Raw genomic sequence first — 26,611 nt, forward strand, 5'->3', positions numbered from 1 at the left:
GGAGTGTAGTGAAGTGGCTTAACAAAGACAAGCTGGCCAGACACTTCTGGTTGGGCACATCTTGTCTGCCATTCAGTGTGAGCATAAGAGCAGTAACTGTGATACAAGCGCTGGAGCAGAGGTCTGACACTGGACAAAACACTCTTTCCTCATTTACTTACTCTAGTGCTCCACAATCTTTCCAACAAATCTCACTCCTCCCTGTTCCAAAGTGCATTAAAATAAAAAATAATTATTTCAGTCCCTCATGGGCACAAAGCATTTTGGTGTTTTCTGCCTTGTAACATCAATGGGAAACTCTTCTCTCCCAAAATCTCCAAAAATAAAAGTCTAAATTCAGTACATTAATTCCACAGCCCATCAGCTGTGCATTTTAAACATATGGACTGAGCAGCTTGTCTGGTTCTGGATGGATCATTTTTCATTTATTTAGTAAGTCATTTGGCTTTTAGGGAGTCATTAGAGAAAATTATACAGCAATAAAAACATATTAATGATAAGTAGCAATAAACCACCACTTTCCTTCCTCAAGTTGCTTTACAAATGTGAGCTAATTCTTTCTACAGATAGAAGTTTCAGGTGAGATGGCATTTATTGGAAAGCTAGCTTCACAAATAAAGTAACTGATAAAATGGATTAAAAAAACCATGCACTGTAAGTCACAGGGAGATTTGGTAGGGACTATTGGACTGAAACATAGGAACCCTCCATATTTCACTAGAAATCATATTTTCTGCCTCCTCTGAATTAGAAGCACTGAATTTCAGATGTCTTCCATCATCCAAGGATGTCTTCTGCACCAAATTAGAAATTCTGAGGTAGAAAATGAATTTCACCTTTCTGAGAACATCAGGCTAACAGTGTACCACTGATTCTCCAGTGACCAGTCCCTCCACAACACATGAAACCCCACTTTGTGAGCTGCTCCTGTAAAAATAAACAGTTGTGCACACCAGAAAAAATGTACTTGTAGGAAAAGAGTGCCTGAATGGCCACAAAAACAACTTGTGTTGGTAATCCAACCTGTCTGAATAGTCTGGATTAAAGTACAAACTAACACAGACACCTGTGCACCAAAGACAGAACATAGGGATTACTAGTTCTGATATGTTCTATTTATACTCACAGAAGTATTGATTATTAAAGACTATTTTCACACCAGTGTTAGGGCTACTAATAATTTTTTTGCAAGTGTTTTCCTAAAAAAGATTTTCTCTTTTTAGTACTCTTAGAGATACCCTAATGCAGCATAACTGTAGGAGAGATGGGTATTATTACAACTCAAATACAGACTGCAACAGAAGCACTTGGATGGTAATCTCAACTAAAATAACAAAGAACTAGAATGGCCTTCCAAGCACTAGAAATTTCCGTCTTAACTTTACATTCAGCCCTGCATCAATCCACAGGCCTTTAAAGGGACTAGTTACAGAGACTGTAGACACACACTGCCTCTGTGTGGAAGACACCCCACTCTGGACACCACAGAAGGTTAAAGAAATAGTGGTTGTTTAGCATTATGGTCTAAAATGTGCTCTCAGTCTCAGAAAACCCCTCAGCCACTGATAAGTGGAAGCATATTAGAAAAAGATTCCGTTTCATTCATCTTTAAACTTCTATTACTGTACATAGTTACTTATGAAATGGATGCTGGACCACATGGTCTGAGCATTTTTATGTCATATTATAGAAAGAAAAAATAATCCTGATTTCTCTGATGATCTCAGCTAACAAATAGCTAACAGCTACAAAACGGTCTTTTTTTTTTTCCATGTCTTCAAGAGAAAGAAAAGAATTCTTAAACATCATGAATGGTGTGGATGCCATGGGTTGGGAACTCTTAATTACCATCCCTTCAAACACAACAGCTATGAAAGATTAGGAAAAAGACCTAATGTGTGACAGGTTTGAAACAAGCATGTAGTTAAGTTCAGGAATTTCTTGCTAAAGGATGTTGTAAATGCTACAACTTTACATGAACTCAAGGTTCAACAAGGCAAGACCACAGGAAAGATAGTTAACAATCATAGATTGTTAACTATAAAGGCATGATGTCTGGAAATCCATGAGAAAAAACCAGAAATAGTTTTCTTGGTTACACTGCACATTCCAGGCCCACTTCCCTGGTACCAATTTCTCTATATAGTACTTCAGCAATAAATCAGTGAAATCACTCTTGGGAAAAGTAAAAACCTAAAGCCTAAATGAGTTTTTATAAGCTGCATTTGCACTAGCAAATTATGTGTAACAGGGTAGCACAGGCTCTGTTAGTACTCAAGAGATTACACACAAGCATTTTCAGATAATTTCACTTTGAATTAGCTGTAGTCTGGTCCTGTGGAAAGAAATCCCACCAGTAACTGCAGAGTGAACTTCCAATTAAGTTTAATCTAAAAGGAATTCAGTTCATTTGTTACAAGACTGTCCCCCATGTGAATGAACCATTGCAAGTGGTGATAACATGGAAAATTTCTTTCAAACTGCACTTCTGATGTAAGGTTGAACAGTGACAGACCCCTGTATACTCAGTTTTTCAGGAAGTGTCAGCCATGGCACATAATGGCACACAGAATATAAAGCCACAAGGCTGTGCTAAGGATATGGAGTGTATTAATTCCTATCCACCTGTTTATGGCTTGAAGCAGGAGATGGGTACATCCTGAAAACTTTCTTGATTTGAACTGTAATTAATGATCACTAAAATACTTAACCATCCCATTCCAGGCATGAGATAGGACTGTTATACAGCAATGTGTTCTACCAGAATCCTTAAGTATTCTATGATTAATATTTTTTTATTGCTTTAAACTTACTGTCGCTCTGTTTCAGTGATAGTTTCCCTTTTCTTGCAAGACAAGAGAATAATAACGGTGGCTCTTACTTGGAGGTTTTTGAAATGTTATAGTAGAGCACATGCATTTTGCTGTTATAGGAGACTGCTTGGCCAATAAAAACATCTGATTATTTTCATTATAATTTTCTCTAATTTTTTGTTTCCTGGCAAAAAACAACTCTACTACAACATACTTATGTTATTCTCAACTGAATATTTCTTATTTATGGGGAAAACTGGGATTTTCTCTGAAGTTTTCTGTATTGTCTGTTTGATGGTTGGATTTGAAGACTTATATCAACCAAGGCTGCCCATGGGTACATACCCAGCACAAGTTTGGATATGATACCTGGTGAGTTCTCTCATTGCAAAATCAATTCCAAATATCTGTAGGGGAGATCCAGGCCAAGAAGGCAGAGAAGGATGGCAAAGTCATACCCCAAGAATGCTGTGTGCAAACTGCCTTGCTGCACTATTCCCAAGGTACTTGCTATGAAAGGGCATCACATTTTTATTGCATGTCCTATTGGTAGCTGACAATCTGCATGAGTATCCAGATACAAATCTCATTTTCCTCTGCCTGAAGCGCTGTGCCATGGAGATGAAACATGGACTTTCTTACTATTTGTAAAGAGGAAGGCAGAAGTATTTAGCATAGTGCTAAATAAAGGAAATTGAATCCTTGTTAATTTTTAAATATCTCCCAATATATTTCAGGGGTTCATAATATTTCAGAAGACATTCAGTAATGTAAAGTACTTCTTCCCCTTTTTTATAGTTTTTTAGAAATAAACTTTTACAATCTACGAAGCAGAAGAAACATTAAGCAGTCTCACAGATCTTAGAGGCTGCTGGGGCAGAAAGAAAGCAACAGCCTTTCTTTTCCAGGAGCCTAAAAAATAGGCCATCACAATTTTGGCACAGAGGACAGCACTGCAAGAACATCATATTAGTACAGGGTTAGCCTAGCAATTAAAAAGGCTCAAGGAGTCACAGCTTTCCTCCTCCTCACTTTCAGCAGCCGGTACACCACAACCTCCCAGGACAAATGATGTTCTCATTCCTGCAGATGCAGCTGCCTTTCTCTTCCCACATGGGAATCAGAGCTGGAATGCTCAACATCTCAGGCTTGTCATTAGCTATTAAAAGAGGCCAAGTGTTTGTGATAGAAAAAAACTGCAATGACTAGAAGGACCTACTGGCTACCCTGAACTCCTGAATGCCCTGTGCTGTGCTTGTGCTGTGCAGGAAACCTCACCTTTCCACACTGCTTACATTTGCCCTCTTGCCTCCGCCGGTGCACCCAGTGGTGCCGCACAAAGTTCTGCAAAGAAGGACGAAAAAAGATGTGTTATAGGAGCATGGGCACCTTGCATCTACGTAAAATTTGTTCACAGACACCAAGGAAAAAGTCCCTTCAGCCAACAGAGTAATTCCTGGAGCAAAATGGACAGCAGGCACTGCAGAAAACCTCAAAAACCACCAAAACTGTAGGAGGAATAAGGACAAGGTGGTGTTTTCTTTATCTTATTGAAATAAGGCCAGAACTACTTCCTCAGTATTCAGGTTTTTATATATTTGATTTTATGTTTGAGATAGTTCTAGAGGGAAAAAAAAAAAGACTAAGAGACAAGAAGTGAAAGGAGAGGAAAACAGTTTTTCAAAAAACAAAAATACTAGCTCAAAGGCCAAGAAGAAAAAATGTTACCAAAAAAAGGGAAAAAGATAGAATAACTGAATGAGTGGGCAAAAGACAACAGAACAGTGAAATGGTTTCTGTCAGCTGAAATGGTTTCTATAAGTAATAGAGTGCTTCAGCTAGAATTTGTTTCACATTTATTCTGGAGAGGGGAGCATACTCCATTGGGAACCAATTCTCTGAGACTCCTCTCAATCTCAAAGCACTTTTGCAGCTGCACACCAGGGGGACCAGCACACATGTCAAATGAAAAGAAATTTGTCCAGTACTTACCTCTCTTGGAGATCTGGAGCCTCCTTCTCGGAAAGTTGGTTTGCAGCGAAAGTTAATCTGGCATTGAAATAAAACTGTTAGAACTTAAAGTGAGCTGAAAGGAAAGTTATCCCAATACCTTGATCTAGGCTAGACTTCCAAATTATTTATTATCTATTAAAATATCAGCTTCACTGGGTGAAAAAGGATCCTTACCTGGATATCAGAAAAATCTCTTTTCATATGCCATATTAATTCTCCTTGCTGGACCTCTACACAGCCCCCACCTTCACTAATGCTATGGCTGCCTACTCAGTTCAAATATTTCAACTGCTTCCTCCTTCTAGAAGGAAACTGCTTGATCTGTTTTGTTTTTCTGAAAATCATTTGCAAACAAGTGCAGACTTCAGCTTAGGTCTCAAAAGGTGCTGGAAATTTCACTCTTTACTCAAGACCTTTTTGCACATCCTGTACTTATGTCTTCATAAACAAAATCTGTAGAGAAGTTGCAACTTACATAAAGAACCATGCAAATTCTCATAGATTTCTACCTTTTCCTTAGAGAAGGATGTTTGCATCCACTTCCCCAGCCACAAATCATTTGGGGACCATTGTATTGCCTCATGCAGTGGTGTTGCCACTCCAAAGAGAACAGGAGTTCTCATGAATGGAAAACATTTTGAGGAAGATGAAGAGAAAAAAAAGTACTTAATAAATAATAAGGTAGTTCTATGAGAATAAAAAGTTTTGAGAAAAAAAAAACAATAGAAATAAGAGTAGAGGGATGTAGACACTAAAAAAGGCCCTGAAGAAGAGAGAGGCCTGCACAAAGCCTAAAGGATTTGTGAAATAAGAATGCACTAAATTAAACAAATTCAAGTTTGAGTTGACCATCCTTCAAAGAATTAAACATTTGAAGACAATGCACAGCTATGCTTTTGTTACAAATATAGAATGACCAAGCTTCTCCAAATTTAAATACAACCCTCCCCAAATAAATACATTCTTCCCTCATTTAATAATAGTTGCCTTCAAAATCATAGTTCTAGGGAGAAAATTTATTTTTTTCTCTAGGGAGAAAAATAAAAATAATAATTTTTTAAAAGGCACACACAAAACAAAAAAGTAAGCAAAGCACCTAGTACATATAAAGAAATGAAAGGCACATATACCTAGTACACATAAAAAAATTAATTATAATATTAATCTCCTATTGCTCTCCACCTGGAATTGCAATTTGTTGTTTCACTGCTCAGCCATGGCAGGCTGGAAAGACCCAGCTTATATTTATTTTCCTTAAAATTAGCACCTTGGCAGAGAGGGTCAAGCAGAAGACTTAGGTACTAGTTTTAAACTTTATAGACTTTGTAACAGCCCTCTGCCAAGAGGGGGATTTTGTGGTCTCCAAAACAGCACAAAGAAGCTGGGTTTTATCTAAGTCTTCATTTTCTCTGGCTGCCAATGCCGCCAACTCACTGGGCTATGGAAAGTCAGCACTGCTGGTGATGAAGGAAATCATGAAAAATTCACTGGTAACATTTTGTGCTGCAAGCATGTGCTAATGTTAATTTCACTGTGGATAAAAGCATCGGGGGTGGAAATGGTACCTCTCCAACTTGGTATTATGGCAATCACTGTGGGATTTGTCAACATGAGTCCAAATACTTGGAAAGGAAAAAGCCCTTTCCTTATAGGTTTGCTGCTATAAATTTGTTATGCATCAGCTTGTTTTATGAAGAACAATATTGCTAAACATTTAAGAGTGAAAATGAAGCTCTAATGAAAGCAGTGGGGAAATTCCCACACATACTTTTTGCACGTATCCCACCAGGACTGAAAAGGGTGGGGAGGAGATTTCTCTAGCACATTTCCAGTTAGGCATAATGAAGACAAATCTCTGAGGGGAAGACTGAAGTCAGTGATAGATATTCTGTAGGTGCTTGGGTGTGATCAAGAATCCTTGAAGGAAATGAGAAGCAGAACAGATGCTCACAGAAATAATGGTAGTATGAAGGAAAGGTTTGTTTTCCATTTGACAGACAAAAACTTGAATTCAGAAGTTTTGAAGAGAAAACAATATAGTCTAGTAAATACAGGGGGAAAGTTCACACTAGCATCTTATGCGGCACTGCTCGTAATAAGTATAGCTGTCATACCATGAATTATGTTGGCTTTAGTTGGGGAATTGTAAAAGGCCAATTTTGTGTACATGACAGGATATTCCATCTTCAAGCTTCAATTTTTAATCTAGAATCAGAGGCAATTTATTCTTAAAACATTAAAAATGTGAAAGCATTCTCTAGTTTTTTTCTTTGTTTGGTTTTGGGGTTTTCTATGGTTCACGGGGTTCAAAGAAATATATATTTTTTTTAAGAAGCAGAATTTTAAGCCAAGTTTCGTTCACAAGTACATTGTTAAAACAGCTGTGAAAACTTTGGCACGGAGCGTTTTCCAGGCTGAGACCTCACTAAAAGAATTAAAAGCATGTTGGCTACGTCAGGCTCCAGAAGGTGGCAATGTCTCACCTTCTCTAGCTGCTCCATGCAGGCGTTGTGGACCACGATCTTGCAGGCAGCACACTTCCTCCGCAGGGCAGACTTCTGCAAGAGCAAAGGGACAGTGTGTGTGTGTCTGGAGCTGAGCTATGCCCAGGGGAAAACAAAGCCAGCTGAAAAACAAGAGATGTTTCACTCTCTATGCAATACACTTTATTTTTTTCCCTCCATTGGTGCTCTCAGTTGTGGGAAAAACAAAAAGAAGATAGATAGATAGATAGATAGATAGATAGATAGATAGATAGATAGATAGATAGACACACACATAAATAAATAAATAAATAAGAACTGAAGCTCTTCTGGTTAAAAACTGAACTTTTCTGAAAAAAAAAAAAAAAAAACAGCCACAATACTCCAGCTTGTGAACTAGAATTGAATGCTCCCTTTAGGTAGGGGATCAGGTTAACACTGCAGAGCATCACTCTAAAAGTGAGCATCCTACAAAGATGAGGAGCAAAGAGGAGAAAAATTGCACATGCAAACCAGAGAACTCACATCAGTTTGCAAGAGGTCATTTCATGCTTATCATAAAATATTTCATTTGATGGGCCTGACCATTGCCTTGCAGAAAAATACTTGGGTACTTGGGTTATTTTAGCAGAGAATTATAAAATTCTCATAGAATGCTGTTAAATGCTTATGAAATGTTACAGCAGGGACAAAATTCTCAATTATGCTGGTTAGTTTTATTAATTTCAATAAGACTTTTGAAATAATTTCCATTGAATCCCCTGGGTCAAAGCATATCAAAGGCAAGAGAATACATCCAAAAGAGAGAATGTATTTACTTACTTTACTTCCATAAACTCAATTTAATTAACCAGCTGGAATTAATTTTCATGTAAATTTAACTTACAGACTTGTGCTTGAGGGACAGAAGATTTATAAATACAAAGTAAGTTGAGATTTCTTTGCTTCGGATCTCTTACATTCAATTTATTCATGTCCATTTAAATCTCTAATAAATTATTTCTTTATAATTTTCAGCATATTTTAAATAAGCTCACTAAAAAAAACAACAGGGAACACTGCTTCAGCTCACATTATGGAATAATTATAATAATTTTATTAATTGTCATAATTATCTAGATAGACCCTAACTGTGCATGTTCCCATGTATATGGTGTTCTAATGTTTCACCTGAAGAATCATGGCATTGTATAGCAGACCAGGCTCCAGGCTTTCACATGATTCATGACTTGGTAAGTTCATGGTTTTTATCTCTGTGTTTGCCAAGTTTGGTTTTTATCTCTGTAAAAACCATATACAATATATCATTAAATTTCCATGTTACTTCCAATGTGCCAAATCACGAGGAAGAATTTTCTCAGTTTTAGGAAGGCAAAAATCTACTGAGCAGACAAGAACCACCACACTGGGTCAGACCAAAGGTCCACTCAGCCAAAGAAATCCTGTGTCCAGCTTTTGCCAGCAGTGTCTCAGGTCCAGTGTAAGTGCACAGCAAACACAGAGTGACACTTCCCTGGAGTATTACCACACAACCAGCAGTTGCTGGGACTTTGCTTCAGTACTCTGAAGGAGGCATAGGCTCCTCAGGCTTGGCCTTAGTGCTATATACCATAATGCACCCAATTTGCTTGAGAAGTTTTAGGAGACAGATATTTAATTTGTGCTATGGAAAGCACAAAAACATGCTATGGAAAGTATTTTGGATCACATTGCCCTGAACACTAGGGGTGATTAGTGAATCAAAATGCTTTGCTTTGAATTAAATGCTCTGAAGGTGGGGAGGGTGGTAATAAAAGCAGAAATGCAGTATCATGAAGAGCCACAGATAGTAACCACAAACATCCCAGAGAAGAGGAATTCCCTTTAATCTTTTCAGTCCAAGGGCTAGGATACTCTCTTGGAGCATTGTTTCAGATCAAGGACATGAGTACAGGATCCCCACTCTCTTCCCAAGCTTCCTAAATACCCAAGTGAGAGGGGTTTGGGTATTTTCTTCTCTTTTGATGAAGCAATTTAACTGAAACACTAGGCAGAAAGAGCTCCTGAAATAACCTGAAAGTGCAATAGTCAAAGAATAGATACTCATGGATCTGAGATCACTCCACTGAAATGCTTCCATAGACAGCAGAAAAGCTTCAGTAGGAAAAAGCTAACCTTGAATATTCCCAAACAGGAGAAGGTAAACACTCAAATATGAGAGTGCACTCGTTACTGGTGAGTGCATTCAAGAGTTTGGAAAATTCAGTTCAAACCCTTGCAGTGATTAAAATTGCAGAAATTTGATCAGACCCTCCTCTCAGAGGCTGTAACAAGTGATATATTTGCATATATTTTCATGTAAAACAGACTAGTGTCTTTTAATATTCCTGAAACACCTCAGTATTCTATCCTTTTTTTCCCTTACCACGTTAGTGAAGCTGTTCATTGCATACATTCTCACTGTGTAAATAATCTGGGTCAATCAAAACTGGTTTGGACTATTTTCCTGAAGCAATCAAGTCTTTACTAGAAGCCTTTTTGCCCTTTTTGCTCTCCTTTTGGAACAGAGGCAAACAATTCAAGCTCTCAAGCAACTGAGCACTGCATTAGTCTGAAGCCAGGCTTGTTACCTCAGAAAAAGAAAAAGAAATCCAAAAATAACTCACTGAGAATTTGACTTGGCAGCTCTCCTCCCCCAGGTAGCAGAGGTCCCCAGAAACATTAGTCTCTAGCCACAGATGCTCTCCATTCACAGCATTTTCCTGGGAAAAAGAAATCATTATTAATCTGTTTTGTGAAATTCAGCCATGTGAGCATACAAGGAAAAAAATCTGATAGTCAACAAATTTTAAAAAAAAATTTAAAAGGCCAAATAAAAACCAACTACCACACCACCAGGTATTGCTTTGGTTTTCTACAGCACAAAGCCATAGCATACAATAGCATTACCCTGGCTGACCATCCCAGCTTAAAAGATGCTGACAATACACAATGATGTGTCACCAATTTGAACACACTTCAGTTAAACTTTGCTGATGTTCTTCCCACGTGCTGCATAGTTTAACTGGGAATTCAGATTTCCTAAGTATGGGATGTACACAGAATTTTAAAGAAACAGAAAATCCAGAGAGATGAAGCAAAAACACAACAAATGAACTTTCAATGGGAGAAACAAAAAAATTTAAGAATCAAGCACAGGAGTAAAAAACAACATGCTGACTGTACCCTTAGGATGGTAGGACAAACTAAACTAGGGAAAATGCTTTCCTTTAAATAGCTGGGTCAACACTCTCTTTGTGAATACCTCAATAAAGCATTACACTACCAAGAGAGACTAGACTTGAACTTTATACATGAAAGAACAACACATTCATCTGAGAATGCTCTCCAAAAAAGAATCTACCTAGCACACTGACAATTAGGAGTGATCAACAACTAACATCATAGGATAACACCTAACTTTGTCTTGACAGCCTCATTTGACCCAATTTGTACCTTGATTCTATGCAAATTCTTGTTCTAGAGAGATTTGATTGTAGATAGACAGTGGGTTTCACTTGCCTGCAATCCTGATGTGACTAAAAATCCCTGAAAGTCTACTGTACACTACTTAAGCAAAGTGAATAAACAGGAATTCTGTTCAGCCAGAATTAGAGCATGATAGAAAATGCTTTGACAGTCTGACATTTGCTTCCCACACTGCAGAAGTCAGAAATGATGATGCTCACCAAACAGATGGCGTCCGACAGCAGGATGCTCCAAAATAGCCATCTTGGAGAAAATAATTTATTTAAAATACCACTGTCAGTTTCAAAGTGATAAAATGAGATAGCTTCTCTTGATATGCTGATTTCTTAGGTAATGCAGAAAAGCACAAGTAGCGAAATCCTTTTCCTTCTGGAGTGCATCCACAACAGCCAGGACTAGGCAAGAGTGCACGTGGTGCCTACCCCAACCATGTTATTCACTTCCAGTAAAACTAGAGGACAAGACCAATACTGGCTGTTTTTTGGTGAGAGGTCTACTTGTCTGCAGGTCTTTAACTTCATCAGAAGTGTTCTAATTCCCAGAGCACAATAGTTTGAGTAAGGATTTTCAACACTTTTATAATTCAAAATAATTTCTAAGAATTTGCACTAGCTTAAGAAATTTTTCAAGCCCTTCTTAAGGGGTACATTATTCAGATTGTAAACTCTGTCCCTCATGTGTGTCCTTATATTGCAGCTATTTTGTCTTCAGTAGCAGAATACAAGCTCACCAAAGAGTGCTTGACATGAGCAGATTCTCTGCTGACAAAACAGTGTCAACTCAACATTATAACCCAGAGGAAAATCTCATAGGATATAAAAAATTCTTAGCAAAGACTAACTCTGAAAGCTAAAAAAGAAAGCACACAGCTCAGGGACAGAATTTTTAACAAGGAATAAAAAAAATCATATTAAAAAATAGATTAACTACCCCTCCATTTGGACCAGGTCCACATAACTTGCCATCAGGATTTCTAAAGATAAAGTGGCCTATTTCCATAACCTGGTTTGGACTGTTTGTTCTCTATTGTTCCAGATTATATCAGAGATTTACTTGTCTTTACTTTACATCACCATGTAAATAAAATTAGTTAGTAGTCTACAAGGACGACCTTCAAGTTCATGTTATTATAGAGTTCTAATACAACTAGGCAATAAAAATGTAAATAACCTGATCTGGTATGAGTGGCACACCTCCAGACACCTGCAGCTGCAGAAAATTTCACAGCACTGCATGTGAAAACTCTCCATTTCAATTCCAGCAAATGGACTTTTGGAAAATCTTTCATCCTGAATCAGAGCACAAAGATCAAACTGCCCAAGATGAAATTCCCTCCCTCAAAAATCTTTCCTTCTCAGTTAATTTTTCTCAATAAGATCAAAGGGAATTTTTTTTAACTTTACTGTTTTAAATTTTACAAGGCTCTGTAATTTGTATGATGAGATATTCTCTTGCCACTTATGAAAATCATGATATAGTCAAAGGAAGTGCTGTGACCTTTTGTAAGCCAATTTTTTATTCACTTCTGACAGAAAATTTTGAAAAATTCAATACATTTCTATGAAGCATTTTGACTTCAAATAAGACAGTATTTTCTACTCCAAAATTTACAGACAATATTCCACAACATGCTGGACAAAAGGGCACTCATCACCACCTACCAACACAGACGCTGACAGAGGTCCCTGGAATAAGCTCCTATCACCTCTAGGATGATATCCTGTTTAACACAAAGCTAAACCACAGTAAAGGTTCTGTCATCACTTGGATATTTTGACATAGCCTTTTCTTTTTCCATTAAAAGTTTGCCAGTTTGCTTTATTTTGTACTTGATGTCTTTATGTTGGCTTTAGGTTTAATGGCTTTTAAAGAAGCAGCTGTTCTCTTTCTGTCCCTGAAGACACCAGTCTCACGCTCTTGCCATTTTCCTCATGTTGAATCTGTGGCTGTAAAGCTACACATAAAATTAGTTCAGCTAATGGAAAAAAAAAAAAAAAAACTAGCTATCTTATTGTGGCATTCACATTTTCTGGAAAAATCCCTTCACCCAGAATTTTTCTCCTGGAAAACTGAGAAGCCTCAGAGAAAAAGGAAAACAGTAATTATCTGATTTTCTTCTCCTGTGTTTTGCTCCTCTGGAATGTGTTTGGAGACTGTTCATCCAACAGGTCATTGTTTCATTGGATTCTGGTGTGAGTTGCTGTCACTCATTGGCCAATTGGGGCCAAGCTGCATCAGGACTCTGGAGAGAGTCACAAGTTTTCATTATTTGCTTGTTAACATTCAGTAAGTATCCTTTCTGTAGTCTTCAGTATAGTACAGTACAGTTTAGTATTCTTTAATATAATATAGTATCATAAAATAATAAATTAGCCTTCTGAGAACATGGAGTCAGATTCATCATTCCTTCCTGCCATGGGGGACTCAGCAAATACAATATCTTATCCACCAAATCAGCTAGACAAAATGACTCACCCTGTGACCACATAACTTTGGACCTGACACAGAGAGTGGTGGGTTAAAGATGGCTTCAGTGGGACTGATGCTTTTGGTGTCTCCTCAGCTGACCCATCAAATCACACTTTTGGGCTGACATGTTTTGCTCTGACTTGCTATGTGGAAAATGGATGCTGTGCATCATTGTGGATAAAACAGCAATGACTGTGGCCTAATAAAGAAAACTGTGAACTCTCTCTCCTCTCCAGCTTCCCAGCCTTCACAAGTGTCCTGGGAAGAAAAAGAGCCCCTGCTCATTGAAGCGGAGGCAGCAGAGCTTTTCTGGCAGCCTGGCTCACAGGGGACACACCATCTCAATATCTCTCCATCTCCCAGGTGGAGACCTCCCATTTGATTGCTCCAGATCCATTACCACCTTAATAGCAAACAAAAATAATTTCAGTATAGCAAACATTCCTTGCATACAAAACAAATACCACACACAATCCCCCCTGAAGTGGAAGAGAAGTAAGAATTCAAGAACCAGGATTTGGTAGCCATGTAATTGTATGCATGTGTTCATGACTTGCTGTGCACATTTCACTGACTGAACTAGATTTCTTCAAGCTCTCCAGCATAGTAAATGACAGAGCAAGAGTTACCATTTTACTAACACCCACCACTATCTCCATACCTCACTGTTCTTCAGACTGCAGTCAGCATGGTTTCAAAAGCAATGAAGATAAACTTGGCTGTTTTAATTTGCCATGTGAAGCAGCCATACTTATTCAGCCAAACAAATAAACCACTCAGCCCAATCTTCTAGTTCAAAAGAGCTGTAACTTCAATTGTAACAGGAGGAATGAACCTCTCCTTCAGTCCTTGCTATGACTGACATTCTGAAAAAAAAATTTAAGAAAAATCTCTACAATAAATCAGTAAGAAAATTTTCCCTTTGTTAACACTCTAGCAAGAGAGAAGAATATTCTTGCAAATATGCATTTGGGTTATACTTGTGATTAGTGTAAAATCAGTGGTCATCAATCCAAACTTAATTAAATCTATTTGTAAACAAAAATTATTAGTTTTGGCCCTTTCTTTATGAAATAACTATTGAGCAGAAAAAAAAAATTGTTTGGATGTCTCTTTCCCAAATATCTTTCTGTCAGGTTTGGATTATGTTTCACCCTTAACTCTGAAATTTCAGAGTTTGCAATACTTGTGTTGCAGACAGGAACAGTGCCTCAAATATTTTTCTGTTGATATATATTCTCAGTTGTAACTCCATATTAGCACATTTTAATTTGGGAATATTTTTCATGTAGAGGTCACCTATTCTTAAATTATTGCAAGTGTAATATGTGGACATAGAGCAAAATAAAACAGCATAGGGATAGGTTTCTCCTTTCCCCCGCCATGCTTTCCAACATCTCTGCATCAATTGCCTTTTGAGATACCCCTAAGCCTCAGCTGAGGGATCACCTGTATACAGAAGCAGAATGACAACATTTGTCTTTATGGAGCAGCAATGTTCAGATGCTATCAACAGAAATGATGATTCCCTATGTCCTCATGAACCACTACTTTGGCTGATAACAGTTGCACTGCAGCAACAAGAAAAAAATAGACATTTTCTAGGTGGGCACCTTCTGCAAAATCACTGCATCCTCTACACCACTGGAAAAATACAAATATATGGCCACCATTCTGAAATATGACAGACTTATTTTCTCTTTAGAGCTCTCTGGAAAGAATATCAAATCTCAAACCTTCATGAAAAAAGCAGTAAAGCAGAACTACAGATCCAGAACACAGCACTTCAAGTGTCAACTGCACACACAAATTCAGCAATTTTTAAATATGCATAGCGGTTCCACTCATCACTGCATAATTTGAACTAGAATTCCTATTACCTCTTCATCTTTTTATGTGACTAATGGAATACCCTGGGATTCTCCTTTTGTCATGAGAGCATATAAATATAAACATCTCTTCAACTGAATGCTTAATTCCCAATTACAAAACTTAGCCTTGAAGACCCTCTAATGGAAGAGAAGTCCATCCTTCAGTGAAAAAGTTAGTATAGCTTTTAGGAAGTTATGATAGAGAAGCCAAACCATTAATGGGGAAAAGAAATAAATTTATCTAGAATGAGGGAAATGTTTCATCATATGTAAAACATGTGCTACTGTATTAACACATGCAAGAATAATCCAAGCTTTAGTACATCATTAACATCATTAGGCACTTCCCAACACTTGCTGTCCATGAAAGTAAGCAGACAGAACTACTGACTAGTGTCAAAAAGGCACAGAATATAATGCAACAGACTCCTTTAAAAGTCACATTCACTAATTTTAAATACCTCACTGATATAGGTCACTTCGTGTCCATTTGTCTAGCTCATACCCCAATCAGTTTATCTACAAGGATGCTATGGAAGATGGTGTCAAAATCCTTGCAAAAGTCAACACAATGGTCTCCCCTCATCCACCAAGCCAGTTATTTAATGTGTTAGGCTGGTCAGGCACAATCTCCCCTCCATAAATCAATGCTGAATACTCTCAGTCACTTCTTAATACTTTTGGAAATTACTTCCAGAAGGATTTGCTCCATAAACTTCACAGAAATCAGGGTAAGACTGATTAGCCTGGCATTCCCTGGATACTCCTAATCCTTCTTGAAGGCAGAATGGACATTTGTTTCACTGCTGTCCTCAGGAACATTCTCTGACCATCATGACCATTCAAAGACACCAGACTGTCCTAGCAGTGATGTCAGCCAGCTCCCTCAGCACCTTTATGTACAACCCACAAGGTCCCACAGACCTCTGTGTGTTCAGTCTAAGTATTCCCTAACCTTACTACCCTCCACAAAAGTAGATCTTCCTTCTTTCAGACCCTACTATCAGTGACCTGGGATTGCTGAAGGCAGCTCTTACCAGCAAAAATGGAGGTAAAAAAAAAAAGGGGACTGAGTAATTCAGGTTTCCCATGTCCTTTGTCACCATGTTCTCTGCCCTATTTCCTGCTCTTCCTATCACTGTTCTGTTCACTTTTTGCCTACAGAAAATTTATCACTGCCTAAATTTTCTGTAGGCAAATTATTCTGTAGGCAATAATTTGCCTACAGAAACTATTCCTGTTACCTTTCCTGTTCCTCTAAGATTCTACACTAGATGAGATCTGGCTTTCCTTACTCCATCCACATGACATCGGGTAGTGCCTTGCATAATCCTCCTGACCTAAGCCTTCTTCCACATATTGCCAAATGCCATTTTTCAACTTTCACTATGACACACAGTTTTCTGTTCTTGTTAAGACCCAAAAGATTTCTGGCTTTGTCCTTTATACACATAACTTATGGTATAAATTGTAATATTTCTCCTCTAAAAACATTCAACTTGTGCCCAGAGAACTCCAATTGTGCATTCACAGAGCACAAAGCATAGATCAGTCACGTTTTTTCATTGACCTCCAATAATGGAAACTGAATACTTTCAAGTGCCTCTTAAGAAGTGGGGGAAAGATTCTGAGTCTTGTTGTCTTGGGAGAAGGAAAGAAATGAGCATTAACAGAAAATAAAAGAAGGAGATTTGGGGATGTTCAACACTCCACTATTCTAGTGGCTGTCAGTTTTGTAGGCACCATAGAAAGCAAGAGCCAGAAGGCAGTGGTTAAAAGAAAATTACAGGAAGACTTTGTGTACAAGCTTATGGTTATAATCCTTGGTAGAAAAAGGCGACAGAAAAGTACACAAAGACCTGGATTCTCAAAGGTACACAGGCATTGTATTGGGTGGCTCAGTGTGTACTCACTTGAGAATCTGGGCTAGAATTACCTGCTTTATTATTCAACACTTGGGAGTGATGTCTGAAATGAAGGTGTGGGGGAGAAAGGGATAGGCATAAACATATCCCAGGGGCAGCCATTTAGGTCAATTCCTTTTTAGTAAGGCATCCCCAGCTCTCCCCTCTGGTTATTATAACACCTACTCCACACACTGTATTCTGTATGGCCCTGGTGTGAAAAGAGAACCTTAAATTATACAGCAAAGCTACAAGTTAACTTGAATTAAGTGTAAGAAATGTGATGAAACTGGACATTTGTAAGTAATTTAGGGAAAAGAAACTTCAGGGAAGAGAGACAGTAGCAACAACAATAGTAAAGAATACTGGGGAGTTTAGTGCAAAAAGTCTTAGGGGACATGAGAATCATCACTTCTGTTTTACAGTAGAGAGGCTGATGTACTGAGAGGAAAAACAAATCCTCTGAGCTCGCTCACAAGGTAAGTGACAGAGCAGAGAATGGGATGCTACTCTTTGACTCAGTGCCCTGTTCACAAGTCCATCTGATAATGGCAAATCACCTGAAAGGAGTTCTCAAAAATGGAGACAATGGCCAGGGAATTCTTTCCAGTTATTACTGTGAAGACTGTGGTAGAAAATATTTCCTCCCTTTTAAATCAAGAGACAATTTACGCTCATGTCATTTAGAATTTGGAAAGATCTCCCATCATGTGTCCTTGGAGAATAATCCTCAGAAATACTGAAGAGGAGGATGATGTATATCAGGCTGCAATACACACTGATCAATGCTGCCTTCCAGTGATTAAACACAAAAATTTCTTGTCTGGCTCTAACACATCAATTGAAATATCGTTTCACTCTACCAAATATACCTCTGGACTTAATTTAAAACTTGGGGGGTTTTTCTTTGTTGAAATTCACTACATATTAAAAACCTTTGGTCCACTTCAACCTCCCCACATGTCCAAACCTTACTTCCATCATACCTCAGATTTGAGAAATACCTTTTTCTCTTTTATCAGTTACTACAGGTGGTCAGTTCAGTCTCCTCCCAATCACAGATGTCTTCCACTCACTATCATGTCCTTCTCCCCACATGACACAAAGTTTCCTCCCTTCTCCAATAAAAGTGTGAAGTAAAGCAGCAATACCAGTCTGAAAGGCTGCAAACAGCTAAGAAATGAAACTGACCAAAAATCTAAACCATAACCATGGAAGTAAACTACAAAAAAACCACACACAATTAAAACCCTAAATATTTAATCAATGTTTACCAATTTATAGCAACTCCTGCAGTATTTATGTGTAGGGATCGCATGAGGTCAAAGGAGTGAATGTTTGCTACTCTTTTACCAGGGTGATCCATGATCCAAGTCATCATTGGATCATGGATCACCCTGGTAAAGGAGTAGCAGACAATTGGCTGAGGAAGGGCAAGCTGTGGTTGTTGGACTTGGGGTTCAGGGGGCTTTTTTGGCAGGGATTGTTGCTGTTGCTTTTTCTAAGTACAGTTTTCAAAGGCGTTTGATTTAGCTGATGTGCTTAACCCTTCACTTATGTGACTGATCCTTCAGATTTCTACTGAACAGCAGTGGTGATTCACAACAGGCATTTTTACTGGCTAGCTGAATCAGCACCTGGGTTTGCTGGAATGAAGGAATAAGGTATTCTCCAAAACACTTCCAAGAGGATTCTCTGCAAGCTTTCAAACTGCAGACCCTCATAGTGAATCTAATCCAGCTTCCTGCAACACAGCCTGCAAAATTTCCCTTTAAACTCTGAATACAATGCCTGGAGTTCAAGAACAGCAGGCAATCTAAAAATCAATTCTGTTTTGATATAGAAAACAAAGATAAACATAAGCTACATTCATCAAAACAGAAGTTATCTTCAACTAAAAGCTGCTTGGGTGGCTGGCGCCTTGATAATGCAATGTATCAACCTCTTTACCAATAGCCAAGTGTAAAATCTTCTGTATGCTTTGCTTTAATTGAGACATTTGTGAGACCTACTGGCTTATGCTCATCTTTTTAGCTCTTACCAGTGCATAACCACATGGAAGGTATGTGGGGATGGTTCAGGGGAGGTACAGACTTGCAGTAGTAAACACAGAGAGGGTGGCCAAACCCTGGAACAGTCTTCCTAGAGAGGTGGTTGATGCCCCATGCTTGCCAGTGTTTAAAAGAGATTTGGACAATGCCCTCAACAATCTGGTTTAACTTTTGGCCAGCCCTAGAGTGGTTCAGCCCAGAAACATAAAGAGCAAGACAAGGGGTGGAAACATGGTCACCATGTCTACACACTAGCTTGGGCTCAGAAGAAATCTAATCATAGCTACAAAGAGCTGTGACCAAAGATTTCAGTTACCTACTCTGCAGATGCAGACAGCTTGATGTGTGTCTTCAGCCTTAAGTTTTGGCCCATCAAACAGAGGCACAATATCCTGCTGTGCTGAAATTAGATCAACATTTGTCAAGAAGGAGGTGGGAAAACGTAACCAGCTTCCAAGCTGGAAAATCTGTCCTTTTTTGCTCAAGTCCCCACAAGTTGTCCTGTCTCTGCCTCATGCTTCAGCTCTTTATAGAAGCATATTCCTAATAACTAGCACTAATTCTGATAGCAACAGGATGTCTTATGTTGGTTTAAGGATGGAGAGAGCAACAACAACTAGAGATACTGCTCAAATTAACTGCCAAAAAACCAAACACCTACAGTCCACTCTAAGGCCGCTCTTGGTTCCTTCACAGGTCCATTGGTGACTGGAATGTTGAGGGTATGCACAGGAGCCAAGTGCTGGAGGCCTGACCTGGAGATTGCTTTCCTGCAAATTGAAAAGAAAAAGACAAATAAATTGAGTGTATATATAACAAATATATCTCTCCAACATAACTACCCAACATCCTCCCCAGCCTTCTCCAGAAATCAGAAGAGGCAGCAATGCATTTCATTTCAGCTTCAGTGAAATGGTGCTTGAATGCCATCTCCTGCTAAAGCAGTTTAGGAAAAGAATAAAGCAAACCTGATCACTGGAAATTACTGTTTAATGGAGATCAGTTACTCAGCTGGCACTAAGCTGAAATATCAAATCCAGTGGACTGTCTGTGGTTATGTTTGCCAATGTTAGTGGAGTCCTTATGCATTTCACCTATTCCTTACACACCAACTCGATCTGTGAAATCAATTTATGCATAATTCCAAATACCATTCATAGGAGAGACAAAATATGAGTTTATACAAAGAATCAAACCCTTTTTGCTTTTACTTGGCTTACATGCTGGAAAAAGTCATCCATTCAGCATCCAACTACAGAAAACAAGACATGGGGACAACCACCAAAGCGAAGTCATAAACTGCAACCTTCTTTGATCATATCAGAATCCCTCATGGAATTACAGCTTCTTTCCACTTAAATTTCTATTTCAGTTCTATCTTTCTGGCCCAAAGTAATTTTTACAGCTCTTGAGGCACAGATGTGACCTACCTCAGAAGTCATAGGTGGTGGTCAGAAACACTCCTGAAGCTGGCTCCACAGTGCTGAGGGGACATGCTCCCTGCCTGTCTCCCTTCAGACACCCAGCCCTGACAGAGCTGCCTCACCAGTGAGCCCTCAGGTGGAAGCACAGAATGCTGCTAATAAAAAGCTCAGCTGCACCTAAACAGTCTATTTCCTACAGCTCTCCAGCACTATTGCATTGTATGTATTAGAACCCGATGGTAGTGGCCAAAATAATCTCACAGCTTCAGCTGCAGTGATTCAGAAGAGGACAAATATCATCTCAGAGAGATATCTCCCTTGGTAAGCCAAACACACACATCCTCCACAAAGTAAAATGACAGGCTGTTTGTGTAAAGTGCATTTTTGTGATACCGCTCCCACAGCGCTGCAGCTATTTATAGCATCTATCTCCTAATCTTACCACTGTCCCAAGGCAATAAAGGTCAATTGAGCCAGTGGAGACAATCCAGGTCAGCCATATGCTAAATAAATCTTTTCATTGTCCTGAAAATATACAGTGCCATATATATCTGCAGTAAAGGAGCTTGGAAGCCTCACTGCTCACAGTGCTTGTCTGGAAAAATCAATGGAACTGAAGTAGCATCTCTTAAACCCCCTTTCTTGTGGGCAGCATGAACAACTCAGAACATTAACATCAGTCTCTGATCATCCAATACCCTCCTTCTACTTAATGTGGGCAAGACTTTGACGTTAAGGGGTTTTTCTTCCCAAAATATTTTGTATTTGATAAAAAAGGGGAAGAAGCCCAAGAAAAACACTTTTACCATCTGGCAATATATCAGGAGGGAACAATTTAGCAAGAAAGATTTTATGCCAAATATATAAGCACAACATAAGCTACACATCTCAATAACTGGAATAAAGCCTTAGAGAAATAAGTTACAAGAAACTAAAGAAATGGTTTTTAAATATATTTTTCAAGAAAACTTCCCAATATTTGGCAGTTTCTTTCCACGCTGTCTTCTGTATCAATGTAGTTATTCAGGCTTCCTAAACACAGGAGTACATTCTTGTGTCTATTTGTGGTTCATAACATCTTCGTTTATTTGGGTGGAAAGAAGGCAGTATCACTTTTTCCACTCTGCATCACTGACAGAGGTAAAGCAAACCTACTTAGGCCTGTCCTCACAACAGAGGAAGGTAAATATGTGTAACGAGTGCTTGCAGACATCTCAGCACCAAGCCTCAGATACTATTTCAAGTCAGAATTAGAGATGTGCGAACCTCCCACAGGAGAACCTGAGACTTGGCCCACATTTCTTTAAGAGGAAGCTGAGGCTGATGAGCCTTTTTGGGGGAGACCTGGCATGGTCTTGTGCCAACAGCCTGCCCTTCCTCTGCATGCCAAGTTGGATTTATGGTTTGTCTAGAAAGTACACATATACAAAACACAGGCATGACAATAATGCCTTTTTTTTTCCTGGTGCATTTTAACATAAAAGCCTTAAAATGATCTCAGGGATTGCACACTTGCATGAACCAGCTAGAAGTGACCCTTAGGCCCAGGAACAAGCTAAAAAATATCTACTTTTGCAGTTTCTTGTCAGAATTTTCTCTCTGAGTGAAGACCAAGTGTCAAAGCACACTGTATGCACTGCAGAAGCCTTTCCATTAAAAAAGGAGGGCAAGCTAAAGAGCAAACACATGGCCTTCTAATAAATGTAGACAGACAGACAAGAGACAGAAAAAGGGGGGAAAGGGAAGGTAGCATGAATCTGATAGCAGAGCAGATGCTGAGTATCCAGGTGAACATATCTCATATTACTCTGACAAATTACACCACCTGGCACTTTTCCAATACCAAGGTAACACGATTGGCTTTTAGTTATCTTTCCCAGAAATTTCATCTCCACTGTACTGAGTGCATGAATGAAAACACAGGCTTGACAGTCAGCCTTTCCCATAGAAGTAATCACTGCTCCCTGATAAGAGACAGACAGAAAACGTGAATCTGTGGTCTCATCACATATTCCATTCTTCAGACTCCGAAGAGCACAACTTTGCTAAAATGGGCACAGCCAGCCCAGTTGCTGATGTAGTAGCCAACAGCTAGGAAATATTTCATCATAAATAATGAGCTGTATTTTGATAACTGCTTTTTCACATCCAGTAATCAGTTATTTGTAGTAGATCTTATTAAGTGTTAGACTTAGCTAACACACCACCGTTGAGAACAGGCATGGGTACACATAAATGCCTATGTCACTAAATACACAACTAACAAAAATATCTGATACAAATTCCATAGTTGATACAACTGAGAAAATTCTTTAACTGTCTTAAAAACCAAAAGAATCAGACATTCAAGTACACTGACTTTTTTATTTTTTAAAAGCATTACATTTGCATTTTGCTGGAAAGTCAGGCGAGACTCAACCTACTTATTAGATCAAAGGATACATATTTGATCAGGGGAGATTTGAGCTTATATCCCAGCCTTTGGCTTTATTGAGCATTTTCCTCCACTGAAGGCATATAAACATCCTCCAATGAGTTCCTTAGGATGAACAATTTTACCTGAACCTTCAAAGAGCACAACAATTAGTCAATAGTACGCAACTTACTTAAGTGCTAGTAAAAAAACTATTTGGAATAGAAAGAGTAAGTGACTGCTGCATGTGGTTAACAGCTTTGACTGCCAATTTAGTTGTCACTGGTGTTGGAATGACTGCCTTTCCAAGGCTGGGGTTATCATCCTCCTTTGTATATGAGCATTACCATTGGGGTAGTCTCTCAGCTGCAAAGTTGAAAGAATATAAAAATGCAGAGAGACTGGCTCCCACAGATCCTACGGCTAGGACGTCTGCCAGGAAAGATGTTTTTACCTAGATATTTACAGAGAAAGGGACAATCATTTGTATAATGATGTTTAAGTTACAATAGCCCTGAATTTCTTTGAATATTCAATGTGGGTAAACTGTACACCTGCCAGCCTTCAGCTTTGCCAACTATAGCTCTAAAAGTCCTGTACAAGGCCAGACAGCACCTGTATGCTTTATGAACAAATTATATGTTCCTGTGTTTATTTGGAGGTGGCTTTCACTCCTGCAATTTGGTGCTTATGAATGTTGTAAACAAAATGTACTGGCTAATCTCTGGCATTATTTAAGTTTTCCCCATGCATCTCTGCTGACTGTACCAGGAGCCTGAAACCCATTGTTCCCAGCTTGCCTTCTGGGCACATATTTTCCTCATTTTTAGCTAACTACTGGGCAGTGATTATTTCACTGAAACATCAATTCCCAGATTTTTTTTTGCATTTGCTGTGAAAGGAGCCAACTTCAGCCAAATTAAATAATCTGTCTGGTGCACCAACCCATTCCTGACAGTAGCCAGTAGCAGGTGTTTAGAGAAGGACTGGCACAAATTGGGTGATCCTTCCCCTGATATACTCCAGTCACAGTTTCCAGTAATCAGTAGTTTAAGGACTTCCTGAGCTGGAGGCTGCTTCCAGACCTTTGCACTTAATAGCCTGTAATGGCTTTTTACTCTAGGAATGTGTTGGTCCTTCCCTGAATCCATTTATAGTCTTGGTCTCCACAGCAGGCTATGTAATAAGTTCCACAATTTAATTATGGGCAATGTAAAGTACTTCCTTCTGTCTGTTTTTAAAATCCTGTCTGATAATTCAATTGCTGTATCACGTTGTAAGTAACAGCGAGTAATCATTTGCCTCTCTACACCTTCTGTGATTTTATGAATCTACTGATATACCTCTTAAATCACTACAACCCAAAGTGGAAGCACCCTAGACAACTTAGATTTCTGCTAATCCTGAATCTGTTCTATCTTTATCGATCTGCATCTCAATTATGGGGTTTTTTGATGTACAATTGTCAGAACTAGAAAAAAAATTCAACATCTGGCTGCACCCAAATGGTGGTGTCATCACACTTTCTGCACTGCTTTCTTTAATTATCCAAAGATCCCTTTCCTGAGTGTTAATTGATAATATGAAGTCCAAACTTGATAGCTTTTTAATCCTGCACATGCATTATTCTGCCTTCACCAATCTCACATTTCGACTACAATTTGCTTCAGAGTCATTCAGCATCATGAGATCCTTCCGAAAATTTCTGCAATCAGCCCATGCCCACTCTAATTGTGCAAAATAAGCTTTACCCCCTTTCATTTTGCTTCCAGTGAGCAGCACTGCTCCCATCACTGGTCCCTAGTGGTCCTCACTAGTAAACACCCAGGCAAACCCTGAACACCACCTTATTGCTTGATACACTTAAACAGTTGTTTAGCCATGAGGACACCATGCCTTCCAGCCCTGGTTTCTGTACCAGAAGCTGTATCTTTTACCCCATCAAAGCTTTCTGGAAGCCCACAAGGGCTCCCCTTGGCCAAGACCATCCCAGTTGACAGGCCTCATGCCTCTGTCACAGCAACCTCTGCAGGATTCACAGGTCCTGGTATGGAGAGAGCTGTGCTGGCTCTCCTCCAGGACATCACATTCAGCAGTTCATTTACTAACTCCGCATCTTAGCAGCAGCTTTACCAGTTTCTCTGATTAAAATTTGCTGCTGGGTTGCCCCATCAGCACTCTGTGCATCCATGTGACCACCCCATTCCTTTAGGAGTAGAGCTCACTTAACAGAGGATTTATAAAGCCTTCTCAGCAGTTTCTTATTTGAATTCTACCAGAATACTTAGCAAAATCAAACTTTAGTGATTAGTTACTGCCCCTTTTGTGATCCTAAGTCTCCTACATTAACCTTCCCATTTTCCCTAGGTTTGTCTGCACAAGTAGCAGCTCAGCCTAGGACACTCTCAAGCACCCTCGGCAATGAACATTGATGCAAAAAATTCAATTAGCACAGAAAGAAACAGACCTTTCAAAAGTCTTCATGAAATGCTTTCCTAAGCATCTGCCACTCCCTGCTGCCCAGGGAACCAGTGTATGGAAAAGCCAAGATTTGGGTAATTTCCTAGCCAGTCAACATCCACATCATCAATACCCCAAACAAACCTTTCCTGCCTCTCTCCACCCCTCACCACACAGAGCTGTCTGAAAAAAGGTGCATGGAAACTGGTACATATCCATGAAACACTACAGCTCTAGGCAGTTTTGCTCTCAGCCTCAAGCCCAGCCTTCCCTGTACCTGGAGCAGCTCATGGTCCACTAGAGACTGACCTGAAGAAAGTGAAAAAAATTCCCACTAGGACAATCTTCCCAAGTGCCTCCAACAGCAACCACAGAGCTGTAACACAGTGCATCAATTCCCTGGTAAGTTCTGCTAGGAACATTTGGATCTACCACATCAATGAGCACTTTATTCAGCTTGTATTGAGCAGGTGCAAGACCAAACAGAGCCAACAAGCCTTCCAACAAAAGGAATTATGAGGCAAAGCAAAGGGAGCAGAAAAGAACTGCAGAAAGTTGGATCAGGGTAACAGAGGAAATGCCTCTATGACACAATGATGTCTTTTCTGCATCAACACTGCAGTTCACAGGCATTTCTGTATCATGCACATTCTTTAAAAGGAAGCCTTTTGATATTCTTTCCCCTCAGATTCTGGGTACAAGAATGGCAGGTTACTTTTCCTATCCCAAAAGAATAAAATGGATTCATGGAACAGGTTGTGTGTTACAAGAGGCATTCACAAGTTGTGGCATGAATATGTTTGCAGTTTCTTCAGTGTAGACATGCAAATCATCACTGCCCTGCAGTTATACTTGGAGCTTGATTTAGTGTCAAAACAGTGCAAGTCCAAATGCCAAAGATCTCTACTATATATTTTTTCTCTTCTCTGCTTCACTTGACCAGTAGGCATATATTAAGCACCAAATTTTACCTTTTGGAAAGCAATTTATGGTTTCAATTTAATCCTGAACTGTGCTAAATTATTCAACCCCTTAAATCTTATCTTCCATCAGGAGTTCATCTTCTCAGAAGCCAGAGAAAATACACAGTTTTGTGTCAGCTCCTATCAAGGTGACCAATATATCTTGTCCCAGATCTATAAGTCACTTCAGAGTCTCTATTGCACTAAAATCAGGGTGACTTTGTTCCTGCATGCCTTCATT

At 39.1% G+C, this 26,611-nt stretch overlaps 1 protein-coding gene across 4 annotated transcripts in view; it reads right to left on the minus strand.

Moving 5' to 3' along the window:
• Positions 1–26,611, minus strand: part of DGKI (diacylglycerol kinase iota) — a 200,623-nt gene that overhangs the window by 104,825 nt on the left and 69,187 nt on the right. For all 4 annotated transcript variants that reach the window (XM_054631243.2, XM_077178324.1, XM_077178325.1 and 1 more), the window contains exons 2-6: positions 19,773–19,881; positions 9,955–10,050; positions 7,310–7,384; positions 4,806–4,862; positions 4,092–4,157 (exon numbers count right to left, since the gene is read on the minus strand). In XM_054631243.2, the coding sequence (XP_054487218.2) occupies positions 4,092–4,157; positions 4,806–4,862; positions 7,310–7,384; positions 9,955–10,050; positions 19,773–19,881 (403 nt within the window). The remainder of the gene's footprint in view (positions 1–4,091; positions 4,158–4,805; positions 4,863–7,309; positions 7,385–9,954; positions 10,051–19,772; positions 19,882–26,611) is intronic.

Source organism: Agelaius phoeniceus, chromosome 5, assembly GCF_051311805.1.
Source record: "Agelaius phoeniceus isolate bAgePho1 chromosome 5, bAgePho1.hap1, whole genome shotgun sequence".
NCBI classification, from domain to species: Eukaryota; Metazoa; Chordata; class Aves; order Passeriformes; family Icteridae; genus Agelaius; species Agelaius phoeniceus.